At 36.1% G+C, this 15,943-nt stretch overlaps 1 protein-coding gene across 6 annotated transcripts in view; it reads left to right on the top strand.

Annotated features, from left to right (window-relative positions):
• The window catches only part of LOC125665773 (ras-associated and pleckstrin homology domains-containing protein 1-like), a 77,664-nt gene that overhangs the window by 33,812 nt on the left and 27,909 nt on the right, over positions 1–15,943 (top strand). For 4 of the 6 annotated variants that reach the window (XM_048898621.2, XM_048898623.2, XM_056151083.1 and 1 more), the window contains 2 exons: positions 6,978–7,077; positions 14,025–14,491. In XM_048898621.2, coding sequence (XP_048754578.2) covers positions 6,978–7,077; positions 14,025–14,491 — 567 coding nt within the window. Of the gene's footprint in view, positions 1–1,513; positions 1,630–6,977; positions 7,078–14,024; positions 14,492–15,943 lie in introns of those variants that run through there. The other 2 variants (XM_056151084.1, XM_048898624.2) reach the window with 2 other exon arrangements.

Genomic DNA, 15,943 nt, shown 5'->3' with positions numbered 1-15,943 from the left:
TTTTACTTTAGTGTAGAGGTTTTGGATACCCTCCTCGTTTTCTGATCTTTTACGGTTAGTGTAGAGGTTTTGGATCCTCTCCTCGTTTTCTGATCTTTTACTTTAGTGTAGAGGTTCTGGATCCCCTCCTCGTTTTCTGATCTTTTACTGTTAGTGTAGAGGTTTTGGATCCCCTCCTCGTTTTCTGATCTTTTACGGTTAGTGTAGAGGTTCTGGATTCCCTCCTCGTTTTCTGATTTTTTACTTTAGTGTAGAGGTTTTGGATCCCCTCCTCGTTTTCTGATCTTTTATTGTAGAGGTTCTGGATCCCCTCCTCGTTTTCTGATCTTTTACTGTAGTGTAGAGGTTTTGGATCCCCTCATTTTCTGATCTTTTACTGTTGTAGAGGTCCTGGATCCCTCCTCGTTTTCTGATCTTTTACTGTAGAGGTTTTGGATCCCTTCCTCATTTTCTGATCGTTTTGTTTCTACATCCCCTATTTACATGGTAATTTGCTAGTAAGATGGACATACTCTTTGGCAGTAGACATTGAGCTGTTGCCGGCTGCTTAATCCATCACCCAGTGACAGGAATACTTAGCAGATAGGAAGCATTTCATTACACAGTCTTTTCAGATATATTGAAACAGGGGATGCAAACAATGTCCATTGGGTTTCTAATGTGAATTTTATGGATGATTTAAGAGTTTTAGGCAACTGCTGTGAGGAAGGGCCTCTTTTGTGCCATGGTAATATCTGGAAAACAGCAGAGTCCACATAACATGGGTTTTCCATTTCCTGTGGCAGGCTTCAAGCATTAGAGTTCTCTAAGATGTTCATGTATCATGCATTGCAGAATTTTTACATTTTCCGAATGCATGTTTGTTGAAACATTTCTGAATAAAAAAAACAAAGAGAAAGGCTTTATACAGTTAGGGTTTAGTCTGCATAAAATCCTGTCTGCGGTACTCAGAAGTGGAAAAGTTCTTCTTCAAAGGTGAAACTTTGATGATTGAAGTCTTGCACATGAGTTATAGTGATGATTCAAGAGGTCAACAACAGATAAAAGGAAAGAATATATATATCTGGAAACGGGTTCACCACCGATCAGGAATCCAGGGACAAAAAGATTCGTGCAGACTGATGCTTACTAGGTTACTTATTCTCTCATTGGGATTTATGGTGTGAGGATCTGAAAATGTATAAAACTAACTGATTGAAATGTCACCTAAGAACTGCATCTGCAGACAAGTGGATTTCATTACAGGGATTTTGTGACTGGAACAATGTATTGTTTTAAGGCAGGTATTTGATTGAGTGATTTGAATGATATAATAAATGTTGACTTTTTGGATGGAGACCTCATTTGACCTTGAATTTTTCCAGACCTTACTTTCGAGTTTGAATTTATAAGTGTTATAACGCTGCCTATTAAGCTCCGGATGTATAGCCCCTCGATTGCTACTTTCTCTGTGCTATAGGTGTACGTAACACCGTTCTCAAAATCTATTTTTAAAATCAGTGTGATGTGCGTTATGTCAGCTGACTGTTCAGTTTGAAGTTTTGTTTGAAATATGAGGAGTTAATTTTGAATTACATTATGAAAACTGTTGATATTCCTGTGGATAGTTAGATTTGAAATTTTGATATGGTAAGAATCTTTATTCATTCATCTTTTTTTTATTTAAAAAATATACCAAGTTATGTTTATGTATTTTTTTTAGAAATTGATTTTATGTTGACACAAATTGCATCATCTTCAAATGTTCTATGAACTTTTTTTGCTCTTCCATTTTCATAAAATTATAAATTAATTATTCATGCATATCTATGATAATGATGTTAAAGAATTAAAACGACCGTGATGTGTTCTCTGTGCAATGATTCAATGACCACAAGAGAAGAGCAGTTTTTAAAATGACATGCTTTTCCAGGTAGTCATGTTTTGAGTTTGTAGGTAAGAAAAATTTCTCGTGATAACGGTCGTTTCTTTGTGAAAGAATGTCTGAATGGCATCTAGTATGTAGTGTGTCCTTATCTAGTGAAAGAATGTAAAAACTGCACAGTTAATGAATTCTGGGAATGATGAATGGTGAGGGGAGCTCCCATATAGAGCACTGCCAGAGAAGGAGGATATCTGACCAGCACAGAGTGTCAGACAAGTATTGGACTGTCAGTCAATGAGTGGTTTTATGACTTCTGAAAAATTGTTGTGGATGTATACTAGTGTTTGAAATAGATTGCGTTATTGGGAGCAGAACTTTTCATGCTTGCTGGGTTTTTACAGTTGTTTTCTTCTATAAGGTCATGCAGCTATTTCACTTTTAGCATAGCAACTTTAAATGATGGATTGATTGTATGTATATATCTACGGTTATACGTGTGTGTGTGTGGTATATATACACTGTAGTAAGGTGTACTGAGAAGAAATTAAAGTACCAATCACCTATACTGTGGACTTGGATTATTATGAGGGCTCAGTACTTGTGCCAGAGCCTACCAATACATAGGAAATCTTATCTGAAAGACTTGTGATTTTCACTTCAAATGATGTCATCTTAGCACTTAAATGAAATCCTCTGGACTGACCCAACTTTTGATCAACTTGTTCTGTGCCAATGAGCCATTGTGATGGTTTGTATTTTGGTGACCATGTGTAGAGAATATATGACAGTCTTCTGATTCACTATTATAAGTATTATTTCTTTATTGAGTCATCAGTAGAGACAAAGAAGATAAATAGCTCTCCATGCTACAGAAGTTGGCATTCAAGCCAATGAATGGCTTCGCTGGCTTAGTGGTGCACATGCCAAGAAAGTTTCTTATGTATGAAATTCATTAATGGCTAATTAAATTAATGGCTTGAACTTACAAATCTATATATAGAGACTTAAGTGTAAACAGAGGCTCTTTAGATAGACTGTCTGCTCCTGTGGCACTCCATGACGTAATTATCTCCAGTAATTAAACAGACAACCCGTATTGTCAAGTACACAAAAATTACAGTAAACATGTAAAGTCAGAAGGGTTCAGAACACTTCAACTGGCATGGAACATGGAGTTACTCAGTGTAGTGATGGGTATAAAGTGCAAGGTTATGTGATCCCTCCCAATATTACCACAGGAGGGGCAGAAGAGTATAGGGATTATCTATCATCATTTCTTGATGAGGAAGACACATAATCGAGTTGACATCAGAATCAGACTTGCTGGTTGATCGCAAAGTCTCAGGATCTCTTCTGAGTATAGTCCATTATTTCCCCTCCATTGGAGTTGGAAGGGCCTCCGTGGCCGAGTGGTTAGAGCATCACGCTCAAAATCACATGGCCTCTCACCTCTGTCGGCGCGGGTTCGAATCCCGCTCGCGCTAGTAAGTGAGAAAGTTTCCCAGTTTACTTTCGGAAGGTCGGTGGTCTCTTCCCAGGTACGTTGTATCTGGGTTCTCTCTTCCACCAATAAAAACTGGGCGCCACCATATAACTGAAAAATTGTTGAGTGGCGGAAACATCAATCAATCAATCATTGGAATTGGAGGGAATGACAGTAATGTGATTGTGGGGGGGGGGGGGGGGAGTTGGAGGATATGACAGTAATATGATTGTGGGGTATTGGAGGGTATGACAATGATGTGATTGTGGGGGGGGGGTGGAGTGGAGGATATGACAGAGATGTGATTGTGGAGAAGGGGGGGGGGGGAGTTGGAGGATATGACAGTGATGTGATTGTGGGGAGGGGAGAGTGATGATATGGATGCTTGGGATTCGAGGTTGCATTCATAAATATGCTCAGTTGTGGATATACAGTAATTGCTCCACTTTGCAATGTTGTTGTCTATTTCCCATCTTCAACAGGGATATTTATTTTCACTGAGCAATGTGAAGATAACATGCAGGTGTTTTCTCAAAAAACCATGTAAAGCCATCAGGGGAAGACATGCCAATGTGCCATCTATTTAATAGATGAGTCATGTTGTAGTTCTACCAATCAACAGCCTCCTGTGTGTGTCTTTCTCTACGGTACTGTACTAATTACAATGACCTAGCTAGCATCATAATGACTTCATACTGCACCACAGATAATAATTATTCAAATTATGGACCACTCTAATGACCGATTTATTGAGATTGCATCATTTAATGTGTATATGCATGCAGCTGAATTAATTATGATTTTTCTCGTCCAGTATTGTACATTACCATTTGAACAAAACTCGAATCAAAATATTGATGATTCACGAAACACAATACTTTGATTTCTGTATGAAAGTAGAGTACCAGATCTAATGAAAATTTTATGGATTACATTGTTGCAATCCAGGTAATTCTCAATTGACAATTCCTTTGCATGAATTAAGAGCACCTGTCACCTCTTTTGAAATCAGATTTCAAAAAGAAAAACTCATTTTCTTCAATCTTGGTGCTCGTGCTACATGGTGGATTTCTACAGTGGCTGTTTAGATTAGTATTGAAGATTGGCAACAGGCATTGTGACTCAGCGTGTGTCATCAATTAAGTCCTGTTAATCGTTGGTCCAGGTCAGGTCATGGATGGACTGTTTGTCCGATGCAGTGCAGTCAATAAAACAGCTTATTAACTGTGATGGTGACAATGTCAGCTCTCGTGGTGTTTGCTGAATCAGTATAGATGTAGTATTTGGCAATGTCGGGTCATTTTGTATTCACACCGATAATGTAAATGCCATACTGAATTCATATTTCAGATCTCAAGGGATGGCAAGATTTGATCTTTTATGACAATTATATATTTGTATAGAAGAAGAAATCATAAATATCATGCTTAAGTCATCCATTGCAACTGAAAATAACGTTTCTGTTGTAAAATTAGATCAAGTCTTATTTGGAGTCGTATTTGATTTGATATATGGCTGAAATGGAGAGAAAATTTCATCAGTATTATGTAAAAGAAGAATTTGCTGATGGAGCTCTACAGTGGTGAAAGAAAGAAATGGACAGGAAGCAGTTTGACTGTGGAATTCTATTCTAGGAGGGTTTTTTTTCCACTTCATTTATCTCTGATTAAATGATTGTATATTAAGTACATTAAAGGGACTTGTTTCATTGACTTCGTAAGCTAGGCTATTTATAGTGTTATATACATGTCATCTGAGTCGTACGTTGGTCTTCGTCCATTGTAACAATTGTTCATTAACAATTTGACACTTTTAACTACTTCTTGAAAACCACAATGTCAATTGATACCATTTTGATATGAAACTTCTTTTAAGGATAAGAGGAATGTACTTTGTGAAATTTATGATGTTAGCTTCCCCAGGGCCTCATGGATGGGGACAATTGAACTGGCAAAAAAAATAATGCCAAATTTAAAATTCTTCTCTTCTCCTAGACGTGTGTGTGTGGGGGGGGGGGGGGGGGGGCAAATGCATGGTTATGGTGTCCATGAAGCCCTTTACTAAAATTGTGAAATGAAATTTGATTAAAATCTTAGAAAAATATTCTATACTCTCATACATGTGTGTTGTGAAACTCATGACCTCTGGGTCAAGAGATTCACACCCTAGGCCAATATAGCCATATAGTGAGATGTCTTAAATCGGATAAAATCTCACTTAAAATTCCCAAATTAAATATGAGGAAAACTAAATGCATATAGTTATGATGTCCTTGAGGCCGGTTATGAGAAATCGTGGCACCTGGGTTAAAGGTTAGGTCCTAAGCTGGGAGCAGATATGGCCACATACAGTTAAAATGCATTGAATCTTAGAAAAACTCCTTTTCGTAGTGGAATTTTAAGATAAACTGAATGCATGGTTATGATGTCCATGAAGCCATCAGTATCGCACACTAATTGCACAATGAGAAAACTGACCTTGAGACATTATAAACAGTGCATGCAGCCTTGATATTGTGAGGTGAACTTTCTTTTCTGACCACTGCCGATCCCAGGCTAACGTCTGACCACCAGTCCAATCATGTGTGACATTGGTATGTCTGAGTGGACAGGCCCCTAGCCCCAGATTTGTTTATGACAGTTACTTACAGCCAATGATTGGTGTATTGTGTGACTTTAGACACATACTTGTGCAGTTATCCTATCAGAATTTTTTGTGGTTTTTAGGGTGACCTCTATTCGCTGGACCGGCTTAAAATAAATACACTATCATACTGTATTTAGCTGACTAGAGATTTATTTTTGTGTGTTTACTTGAATGTTTCTACAAATAAATTTACTGGGTTTGACAAATTGGGAAAAATGGAGATCTTTCACGTTCATATTGAGAGGAATTATAAAGCTATTTCATGTGATTGAATTAGTTCATGTCTCATGAAAAAATCATTTGTCATGTGAGTATATTGATATTTTGAATTTCAGATGAAATATTCATTTTTGACACTGTTGTAACATCTCATAAATACATACTATAGAAACTAAAGTGGTACAATATGGTAAACCTGAACTTGGCTGTTTTAACATTTTTGAAACAATAGACATTTTATAATCAAAATAGCAAGTTATTAAGATATCAATGCCTTAGAACAGAAGTGTTGACCCACTTGGACTGTATTTAAAGTTTGAATGAATTGCTATATATGTGTTAACCATTAATTATAGCCTGATTGAGGGCTACATTGATAAACCCTGTAGTTGTATATATGCCCCCTGACACTAGCTGTAAGTGTTTCTTGTCATTTGTGTAGGGATATCACACTTTGTAGATGAATTAAGTGCCACGTACATTTTAATTTTGACCTATGCATGCATGGTGCTCAAGACTGAAGCAGTGAAAGTTCTATGCGAACTATGACCTCCAATTTTAAGGTCTGAAAGGCCAGTAACTTTTGCTGCTAATGCTGGGTGATTGGTGAAGGAACGCAGTCCCTGCTTTTCTTAAATTGTTGTTGCCAGGATCTAGAACCTCCAGATTATGAAACAAGTGCCCTAACGTCTGGGGTACCTTAGACTAGCTGTATTTATAGGCTGAGTTTACAAATGATATAGGTATCTCATCTCTATTCCCTAGGACTCTGATGACACTGGGACAGTCCGCAGGAAGAAGAAGACGGTCGTAACTCCCAAAATGGCGATGGAGAGCTTCCGATCCTCTTTCCTTAACACAGATGGTAAAACTTTTCTATATTTTGCCAATCATTACAGAAATATAAGAATACCATCATGAGAGTCAGAGTGTCTCTGTGAGACTTTAGGAATAATTATTTTCTCTTTTGAAATTTGCTTTTGTGCCTTAACACCATCAGGTCGTAATTAAGCAACATTCATCTCAAGTATTCCCTTCCATTATAAAGATACTGCTCTGACATAAAAATTCAGACTTATACCTGTGACTTTGACCTTGATCAGTTTACCTTCATATAGGTCATGAAACATAACATCGGGTCATAAGTACATTTGTGTCATTAGTATGTGTCTAATGTCTGCATTATGTGATTGTCACCGCTGCAAAATTTCAAAGTCATTTTTACCCTTGACCATATGGTTATGCCACACTGTTCAGGGTTCTTTAGATATGTCGACTACTGTAAACCATGCAACTTTTATTTGTGTGCAAGATTCACAAGAACCTTGTTGTCGTGAATATTTCTCGTCAAGAATCTGAGTCCTTTAAAGTTTCCTGTATTTGTTTTTAGATTATCTGGGTTGTGAAAATTTGTTGCCTCAAATCAGTTTATCACTGGTAAAATCACGAAATAAAGTTGTTGCAATTACAAAAGCTGGTTTTCAACCTTTGTTCCTTGTATGCAGATTCTGTAATGTTTCTCCATTAAAAAAAGAAATATGGGACTACATTGTAGAAAACAAAGTTGTTGAAGTGAACTCGGATCCACTCTAAAAATCTGTGAGTGATTTATGATCAAGTCGCCATCAAAATTATGTCATAATCAAATTTATTATACGAGATTGCATTCTAGTATTACTGAATGAACTTCCTAAAAAATTCCTCCCATGGAGTTGGAATGTTATCTAAAGATTCATATAACACATGATGAAAGGGTGGGCCCAGTTGTATACTTTTTAGCCGCTAAGGGTAGGTGCTGCAGATATTGATAGGTGTTCATAATAGGCTGATAAGAAAATCACTGGTGTAGTAAGTTCAGTTGGGTTTTTTTTAAACTTGATAATTTTGTAGTATTTTCTGTTTATTTCCTAAGTTTTGTATTGAAGTAGTGGAATAAAAATACAATTGCTGAAGGAATTTGCAAAATTAAATCAATGGAATGAAAGGTGAAGATAATGAACAGTGATCAATCTCATAACTCCCATAAGCAATACCAAATAGATAGTTGGGCAAACACGGACCCCTGGACACACCAGAGGTGAGATGAGGTGCCTAGGAGGAGTAAGCATCCCCTGTCGACCGGTCACACCCACCGTGAGCCGTATATCCTGATCAGGTAAAAGGAGTTATCCGTAGTCAGAATCAGTGTGCCAGGAATGGCCTAACAATCGGTATGAATTACATCAGACAGCAATTGACCCAAAGATGGGTTGAGAATCGAAGATTATCTTTTGTGGTGATTGGTTATTGAGATAAAGTTAGGCTAATTTCAACAAAGGTCAGGGTTAGTGAAAGAAGAGAATAGTTTCTGGACTTTTCCCTCTATGCTGTTGGATATATTATGTACATTGCATATTACATATGATTTATGGCCCTGAGGAATTTAGAGAAGTTGGAAGTTGACTTGATTTTTAGATTGTAATTATGATGAATTACAAATCAAATTTGTCTTTTCAATTTTTCCAGTTGTCATGGTAATATATTGGATTTATAAGATTTCACTTGACTACAGAATGGGGCGTTTATTACACGGACACATCTAGTTATGATGTTTTAAGGTCATGTGACGTTTCTGCCATGTTTTCCTAAAACTATTTTTTCGTCTTACTGATTTGAAGATTTCTGCTGTGATTTCCAATATAGATTTAAATTGTATATTGTAATGATGTTACCATACTTCATATATCAGCATGGCTAGCTCAGTGGTTAGATCACCAGAGTAGTAATGCAAAGGTCTCGGGTTCAATCACCGATTGATCGAAAGATTTTTTTTCCTTTTTTTTTTTTTTTTACTATAAATGAGTAATTTCCATTATATATGCAACCCACAGTAATACATAATTACTAGCCACAACCTGGGACTATCAAAATGTGTTAACAAAATAGGTGAATTGTATTTGTAATGTCACAAAAAATTATATGTTGTTGTCTAGAGAAATGTAGCATATGTCCTTAGTACAGGAAGTTGATATTAAGGTACTAAATGATTGGTTGTTCAAACATTTTTGTCCAAATTATTACCAAATAAGGATAGCACTTTGGCAAATTTTCCTCATTTCCAGTGTGCCTAAATTACATGATATAAAATGTTTACTGTGTCACTTCACCTAAATTACACAATATAAAGTATTTACTGTGTCCCCTCACCTAAATTACACGATATAAAGTATTTACTGTGTCACCTCACCTAAATTACACGATATAAAATATTTACTGTGTCACCTCACCTAGATTACACGATATAAAATATTTACTGTGTCACCTCACCTAAATTACACGATATAAAATATTTACTGTGTCACCTCACCTAAATTACACAATATAAAATAATTTACTGTGTCACCTCACCTAAATTACACAATATAAAGTATTTACTGTGTCACTTCACCTAAATTACACAATATAAAGTATTTACTGTGTCACCTCACCTAAATTACACGATATAAAATATTTACTGTGTCACCTCACCTAGATTACACGATATAAAATATTTACTGTGTCACCTCACCTAGATTACATGATATAAAATATTTACTGTGTCACCTCACCTAAATTACACAATATAAAATATTTACTGTGTCACCTCACCTAAATTACACAATATAAAATAATTTACTGTGTCACCTCACCTAAATTACACGATATAAAATATTTACTGTGTCACCTCACCTAAATTACACGATATAAAATATTTACTGTGTCACCTCACCTAAATTACACGATATAAAATATTTACTGTGTCACCTCACCTAAATTACACGATATAAAATATTTACTTTTTGTACTGCCACCTTGCTATTCTTTGATGGGAAATGGGGATACTAGTCTCCGGGTGAAAATAAAAGACTATCATAGAATATTATTGTTTTCATAAGAAAAATCAATGGGCTAGTGCGTGATGGGGTCCTATGGTCCGGTCTATGTCTGCTGCAGACCTCCAGGAGCCTTAGTTCTGTTGATCTAATGTCAGTGGTTTTATTCAATCAATGTTGAGTTATTCCATTGCAGATTTTTCTGAGAAGTGGTGGTCTTAAGTTATAAACAGATGTTTATATTCTGTGTTTGCATCTCATTGCAAATCGGAAAAAATAGGTATCCGTCCAGACATTCGTCATGTTATTGAAGGCAGAGTGTTTAAGGATGTGTTATTTTACATCCATTTGTCAATTTTTTACTCGTGTAGAGATGTCACCAGCTTAAGGTGACATGCCACAAATTTTGATCTAGCTATATGCATGGCACTTGAAGAGGAACTTCTAATGCTGGTAAAGGAAAGGTCACTGTATGATACATGTGGAGGTCAATATGATGTATGTGGAGGTCAACATGATAGATGTATAGGTCAATGTGATAGATGTGGAGGTCAATATGATAGATGTATAGGTCAATGTGATAGATGTGGAGGTCAATATGATAGATGTGGGGGTCAATCCGATGTATGTGGAGGTTGATATGATAAATGTGTAGGTCAATATGATAGATGTATAGGTCAATGTGATAGATGTATAGGTCAATGTGATAGATGTATAGGTCAGTGATAGATGTATAGGTCAATGTGGTAGATGTGGAGGTCAATATGATAGATGTATAGGTCAATGTGATAGATGTGGAGGTCAATATGATAGATGTGGGGGTCAATCTGATGTATGTGGAGGTTGATATGATAAATGTGTAGGTCAATATGATAGATGTATAGGTCAATGTGATAGATGTATAGGTCAATGTGATAGATGTATAGGTCAGTGATAGATGTGGAGGTCAATATGATAGATGTGGAGGTCAATGTGATAGATGTATAGGTCAATATGATGTATAGGTCAATATGATAGATGTGGAGGTCAATATGATGTATGTGGAGGTCAACATGATAGATGTATAGGTCAGTGTGATAGATGTGGAGGTCAATATGATAGATGTGGAGGTCAATATGACAGATGTGGAGGTCAATATGATGTATAGGTCAATGTGATAGATTTATAGGTCATTGTGATAGATGTGGAGGTCAATATGATGGATGTGGAGGTCAATATGATATATGTGGGGGTCAATATGATAGATGTGGAGGTCAATGCGATGTATGTGGAGGTCGATATGATAGATGTGGAGGTCAGTATATGATAGATGCATGGGAGGTCATTTGTATCATATGGAATTATAAAAACAACATTACAGAAGCCTGGGGTAATTTGTGTAATTGCGGAAGTCAGTTACGTTGATATCATCCCACACGTCCATTGTGTTATATCCCGTATGATAAATAAATAATGAGACATTTTATACGATATATTTGATATATATTGTAATTCAATTGTTTACTAATATATAAGATAGGTTTTTATGTCACATCAGGTTAGTGTGTTTGTTATAGAGAATTTTAGATCATTGAATACATTGAAAAGGGATAGGTGCATTACTGACAAAACTGTGGTAAAATATAAATATTTATATATAGAATTGTTCAGAGATATATCTAGACTATATAAAGTTTTAAAAACCCAGACATTTTATCAATCAGCAGAATATGAAATTTTGTATTTTTGTGTTAGTTGACTTCACTAACAGCTGTTGATGTCTCGGTATGAGTGAAAAATTCTTAACAAAACATAAAACAAACAAACAATGATATTATATATACCTACAGTGTACTGATATTATATATCCCTACAGCGTACTGATATTATATATACCTACAGTGTACTGATATTATATATACCTACAGCGTACTGATATTATATATACCTACAGTGTACTGATATTATATATACCTACAGCGTACTGATATTATATATACCTACAGTGTACTGATATTATATATACCTACACTGATAAAATATATACCTACAGTGTACTGATATTATATATACGTACAGTGTACTGATATTATATATACCTACACTGATAAAATATATACCTACAGCGTACTGATATTATATATACTTACAGTGTACTGATATTATATATACCTACAGTGTACTGATATTATATATACCTACAGCGTACTGATATTATATATACCTACAGTGTACTGATATTGTACTGATATTATATATACCTACAGCATACTGATATTATATATACGTACAGTGTACTGATATTATATATACCTACAGTGTACTGATATTATATATACCTACAGCGTACTGATATTATATATACTTACAGTGTACTGATATTATATATACCTACAGTGTACTGATATTATATATACCTACAGTGTACTGATGTTATATATACCTACAGCGTACTGATATTATATATACCTACAGCGTACTGATATTGTATATCCCTACAGCGTACTGATATTATATATACCTACAGTGTACTGATATTATATATACCTACAGTGTACTGATATTATATATACCTACAGCGTACTGATATTATATATACTTACAGTGTACTGATATTATATATACCTACAGTGTACTGATATTATATATACCTACAGTGTACTGAAATCAGATCTCGATCTAAATTTTCCATGAATTAGATGTGCATGATAATCTTTGTTTCATCTTGAGATTTAGTCTATAATGTCAATTATCAGTCCATGTTAAGTCAATTAAAGCAGTGTCGTATTGTTTGATGTGCAGGCAAATTCTGCAGGGACAAATTTAAATGCTTTTTTATGCAACACCTGTCAATTCTCTGATCTTATTGTTAATTTCTAAAACAATACGGAAAACTTGTAGGGTGTGTAGTAACCTTAATTTCCCCTTTGTGACTGTATTTTTAGCTGATTGACTGAATGAGTCATTCATAAAATTTGTGCCTAATCAATTGATTTATCAAGCTGAGTGCACACGGAACTAGATTCTACAGTGAAATGAATTATTAACAAACTTCTGTCATTTATTAGTAAATGGAAATGGTGTTAGTTCTATAAATGAAAAAAAGATAGGCTAATATTGATATAGCTTCATAACTAATACCTCTCTTTTGCTCTGTGAAGGTATATGTGTCAATAATGCTGTAGAACACAGAAAAATTATATTTTATTTCGGGACAAGCAAAGTGAATTTTTCCCTGTATAGTTGCATTACCTCTAAAGCTTCTGTCATGTATTGTATGTAAAGAACTTGTGCAAAAAGGTGTTCATTGTAAACATTGAAAGTCACAAATTTATGAAAGGGAAATAACTCTCTCGGCATGGAATAGATACTAGCATCATAAGTAACAAATGGATTCAAGTATCTCCCATAGTTTAGAAGATTAATATTACAACTATAAGTATAATGCAGGGGTGGATCTGTAGCTCTCTGATCTGTCCCATTTCTTGGAGAGCTACAGTTCTGCAGCTAAAGTATAACTAGAAGGGGGAAAATGCATTGGACCTGACCGAGATCTTTAGTCAGGTGCCCTACCAACTGAGCTATCTGGCCACCAGTGATTGAACTTGTCTGACCACCAGCGATTGAACCTGTCTGACCACCACATTTCTCCCTCCTTAAATGTCTTCACCCTCAAAGACAACACAACCCAGATTCTATTTGCCCCTGGCAGGACTATCACCCACCTGTCCTGGGGTGGTCAACAGCACCAAATGTAACAAGAAGGGAGAAAATACAATTGACTAGACTGGGATTCAAACCTGGACCCCTGAATCTCTAGTCAGGTGCTCTACCAACTGAGCTCTTGCTACTAGTGATCGAACCCATCTGATCGCCAGCCACATAAGCAAGAAATGACATAGACATTTTTTTTTTACCTGTAAATATTTTCAGTGTTCATGTATTGCTTTTATTGTTTATGCTCTATTTTTTCATTTCATAGAAAATCAAGATGTGAATCTGGACGCTATTTTGGGAGAACTCTGTGCGTTGGAATCTCAGCTAAGCTGTGCTCAGTCAGACCTCCACCGGCGCTCACAGGAACACACCTCGGGACTTGTAAAAGATGAACACAGGGACAGCGGCAACGATCTCGCCCAGGCTGAACTAGACGCTCTGGCATCCGAAATCACCCAGAGTCTGGCTTTCCGACACAGCCTACCATCGGACCACAACCATGATTTCATGCATGGGCAGTTCCTGACCAAACATGGTTCCTGTAATGATATTGGTAACGATAGCGGAGAGACTGACTCCGCCTTTTCAGAGAATGCTTCACTTCCGTCATCTGAGTCTTTTACATCCATGGTGACAGTGTCATCCACAGCTGAGGCATATAATCAGTCTGACGCCTGCAGTATGGCTAGCAATGCCAGCACGATCACCCCACTCTCTGTTCAAGCTTCAGAGGTAATCTTGGAAATGTGTATATATAGTTTGTGTTTTGTATTACAGTGGTCCTTTGTATAGGTGTGAATACTGGTGATGAATACTTGTGATACCCTCTCGATAGATCTAGATTAACTGTTAAGCTCCTCACCCACCTCAAACATGTATGATCAATATGCCAGAAACTCTTTCGTCTATGTTAAAATGAGGACATTCAGTAAATAGATATCCAGAGTTTATGTGGGGATGTGTAACGGCATTGATTGAACAATTGAAATACACACACACCCACAAAAATAAAATGTATGATCGAATTCTTTTATGATGATTGTTATACCTTTATTAGACATCTTGATATAACATATTCCATAGTATAGGATTGCACCAGATGTTGCAAGTATTGGGAAGGAATGTTGTCTATTTGCAAAATTAGAGTTTAGGGAGAGGATCCAATCTCTGTTTCAATGTGCCATTCTAATCAAAGGCTAGGATCACATAAAAATCAATGTAGTTTATCTGTATTTTGTTTGTTAACCACTTTGGCCATGGCATAACAACTGAACTGTAGAAGGCAGTTACGAAAGTCAAGATTTGTTTCGTGGTGAAGTAAATGTGTCAAGTCAAATTTACTGCAATATATAAGGACTGTATGGTTGCCATGGTTGGAGGCAATACATAGTATTTGAAAACAATTCATACAGTTAAACTTGTTTTGAATGGACACGTGTGTACTCCCTATCACTGCTACCCTGTATTCATTCCTATAGTTATTGTTGTTCAGTGTAAACTTTACACTGTGTAACCCGACTTCTTGTCAAATCCGACACATGATTCATGTCCTAAACCTGTTTGTCAGATTAGACAAGTTATACTGTATTTATCTTCTTCAGTGTACAGAACAGAAATTAGTAACTGGAATGGCCACAGTTACCAAAGCCATTAGAATCATTTTGATGAAATTTGGATAAACTTGATGGTGGCAAATTTCTGCTTTATTTTTTGATTTGATAATGTTAAAATTCCACAAACTGAATTGTCTCTTATGGCAAATGGAAACATCAATCACCATAGCTACTAATGGTTGTCATAGAAACTGTTACTCTCTCATGCTTCGTTTATCCATAAAAATGAGTTCTGTAGGCAAGGCTCTTTTAATCATTTAAAAAGTTGATTAAAACATGCAAAAACTACTCTGAAAATTGCAACACCCCCGAAAAAAATCAATGTTGTATGGAGATTGAAATTGGTAGCCCAATGTTGTTTAACCATGTGCTTTTCATTCTTGGAACACGCTGAGAATGCAACTGTAACTGTGCTTGGCCCAACTTCATTCCTCTGTTTTTGATTGTAGGCAAGAGTCTGAGATGAAAGTCATTCAGATTGTTGAGATAAAACTGCCATGAATTTTTTTTCCATTGCCCATGGGAGGCTATTAACTTCTGTGTGACGTAACTTTCCAGTAGAGTGCCGCTT

The sequence above is a fragment of the Ostrea edulis genome, chromosome 10, assembly GCF_947568905.1.
Source record: "Ostrea edulis chromosome 10, xbOstEdul1.1, whole genome shotgun sequence".
NCBI classification, from domain to species: domain Eukaryota; kingdom Metazoa; phylum Mollusca; class Bivalvia; order Ostreida; family Ostreidae; genus Ostrea; species Ostrea edulis.
Note: the sequence above shows the minus strand (reverse complement) of the source record. Positions and strands in the feature narration are given on the sequence as shown.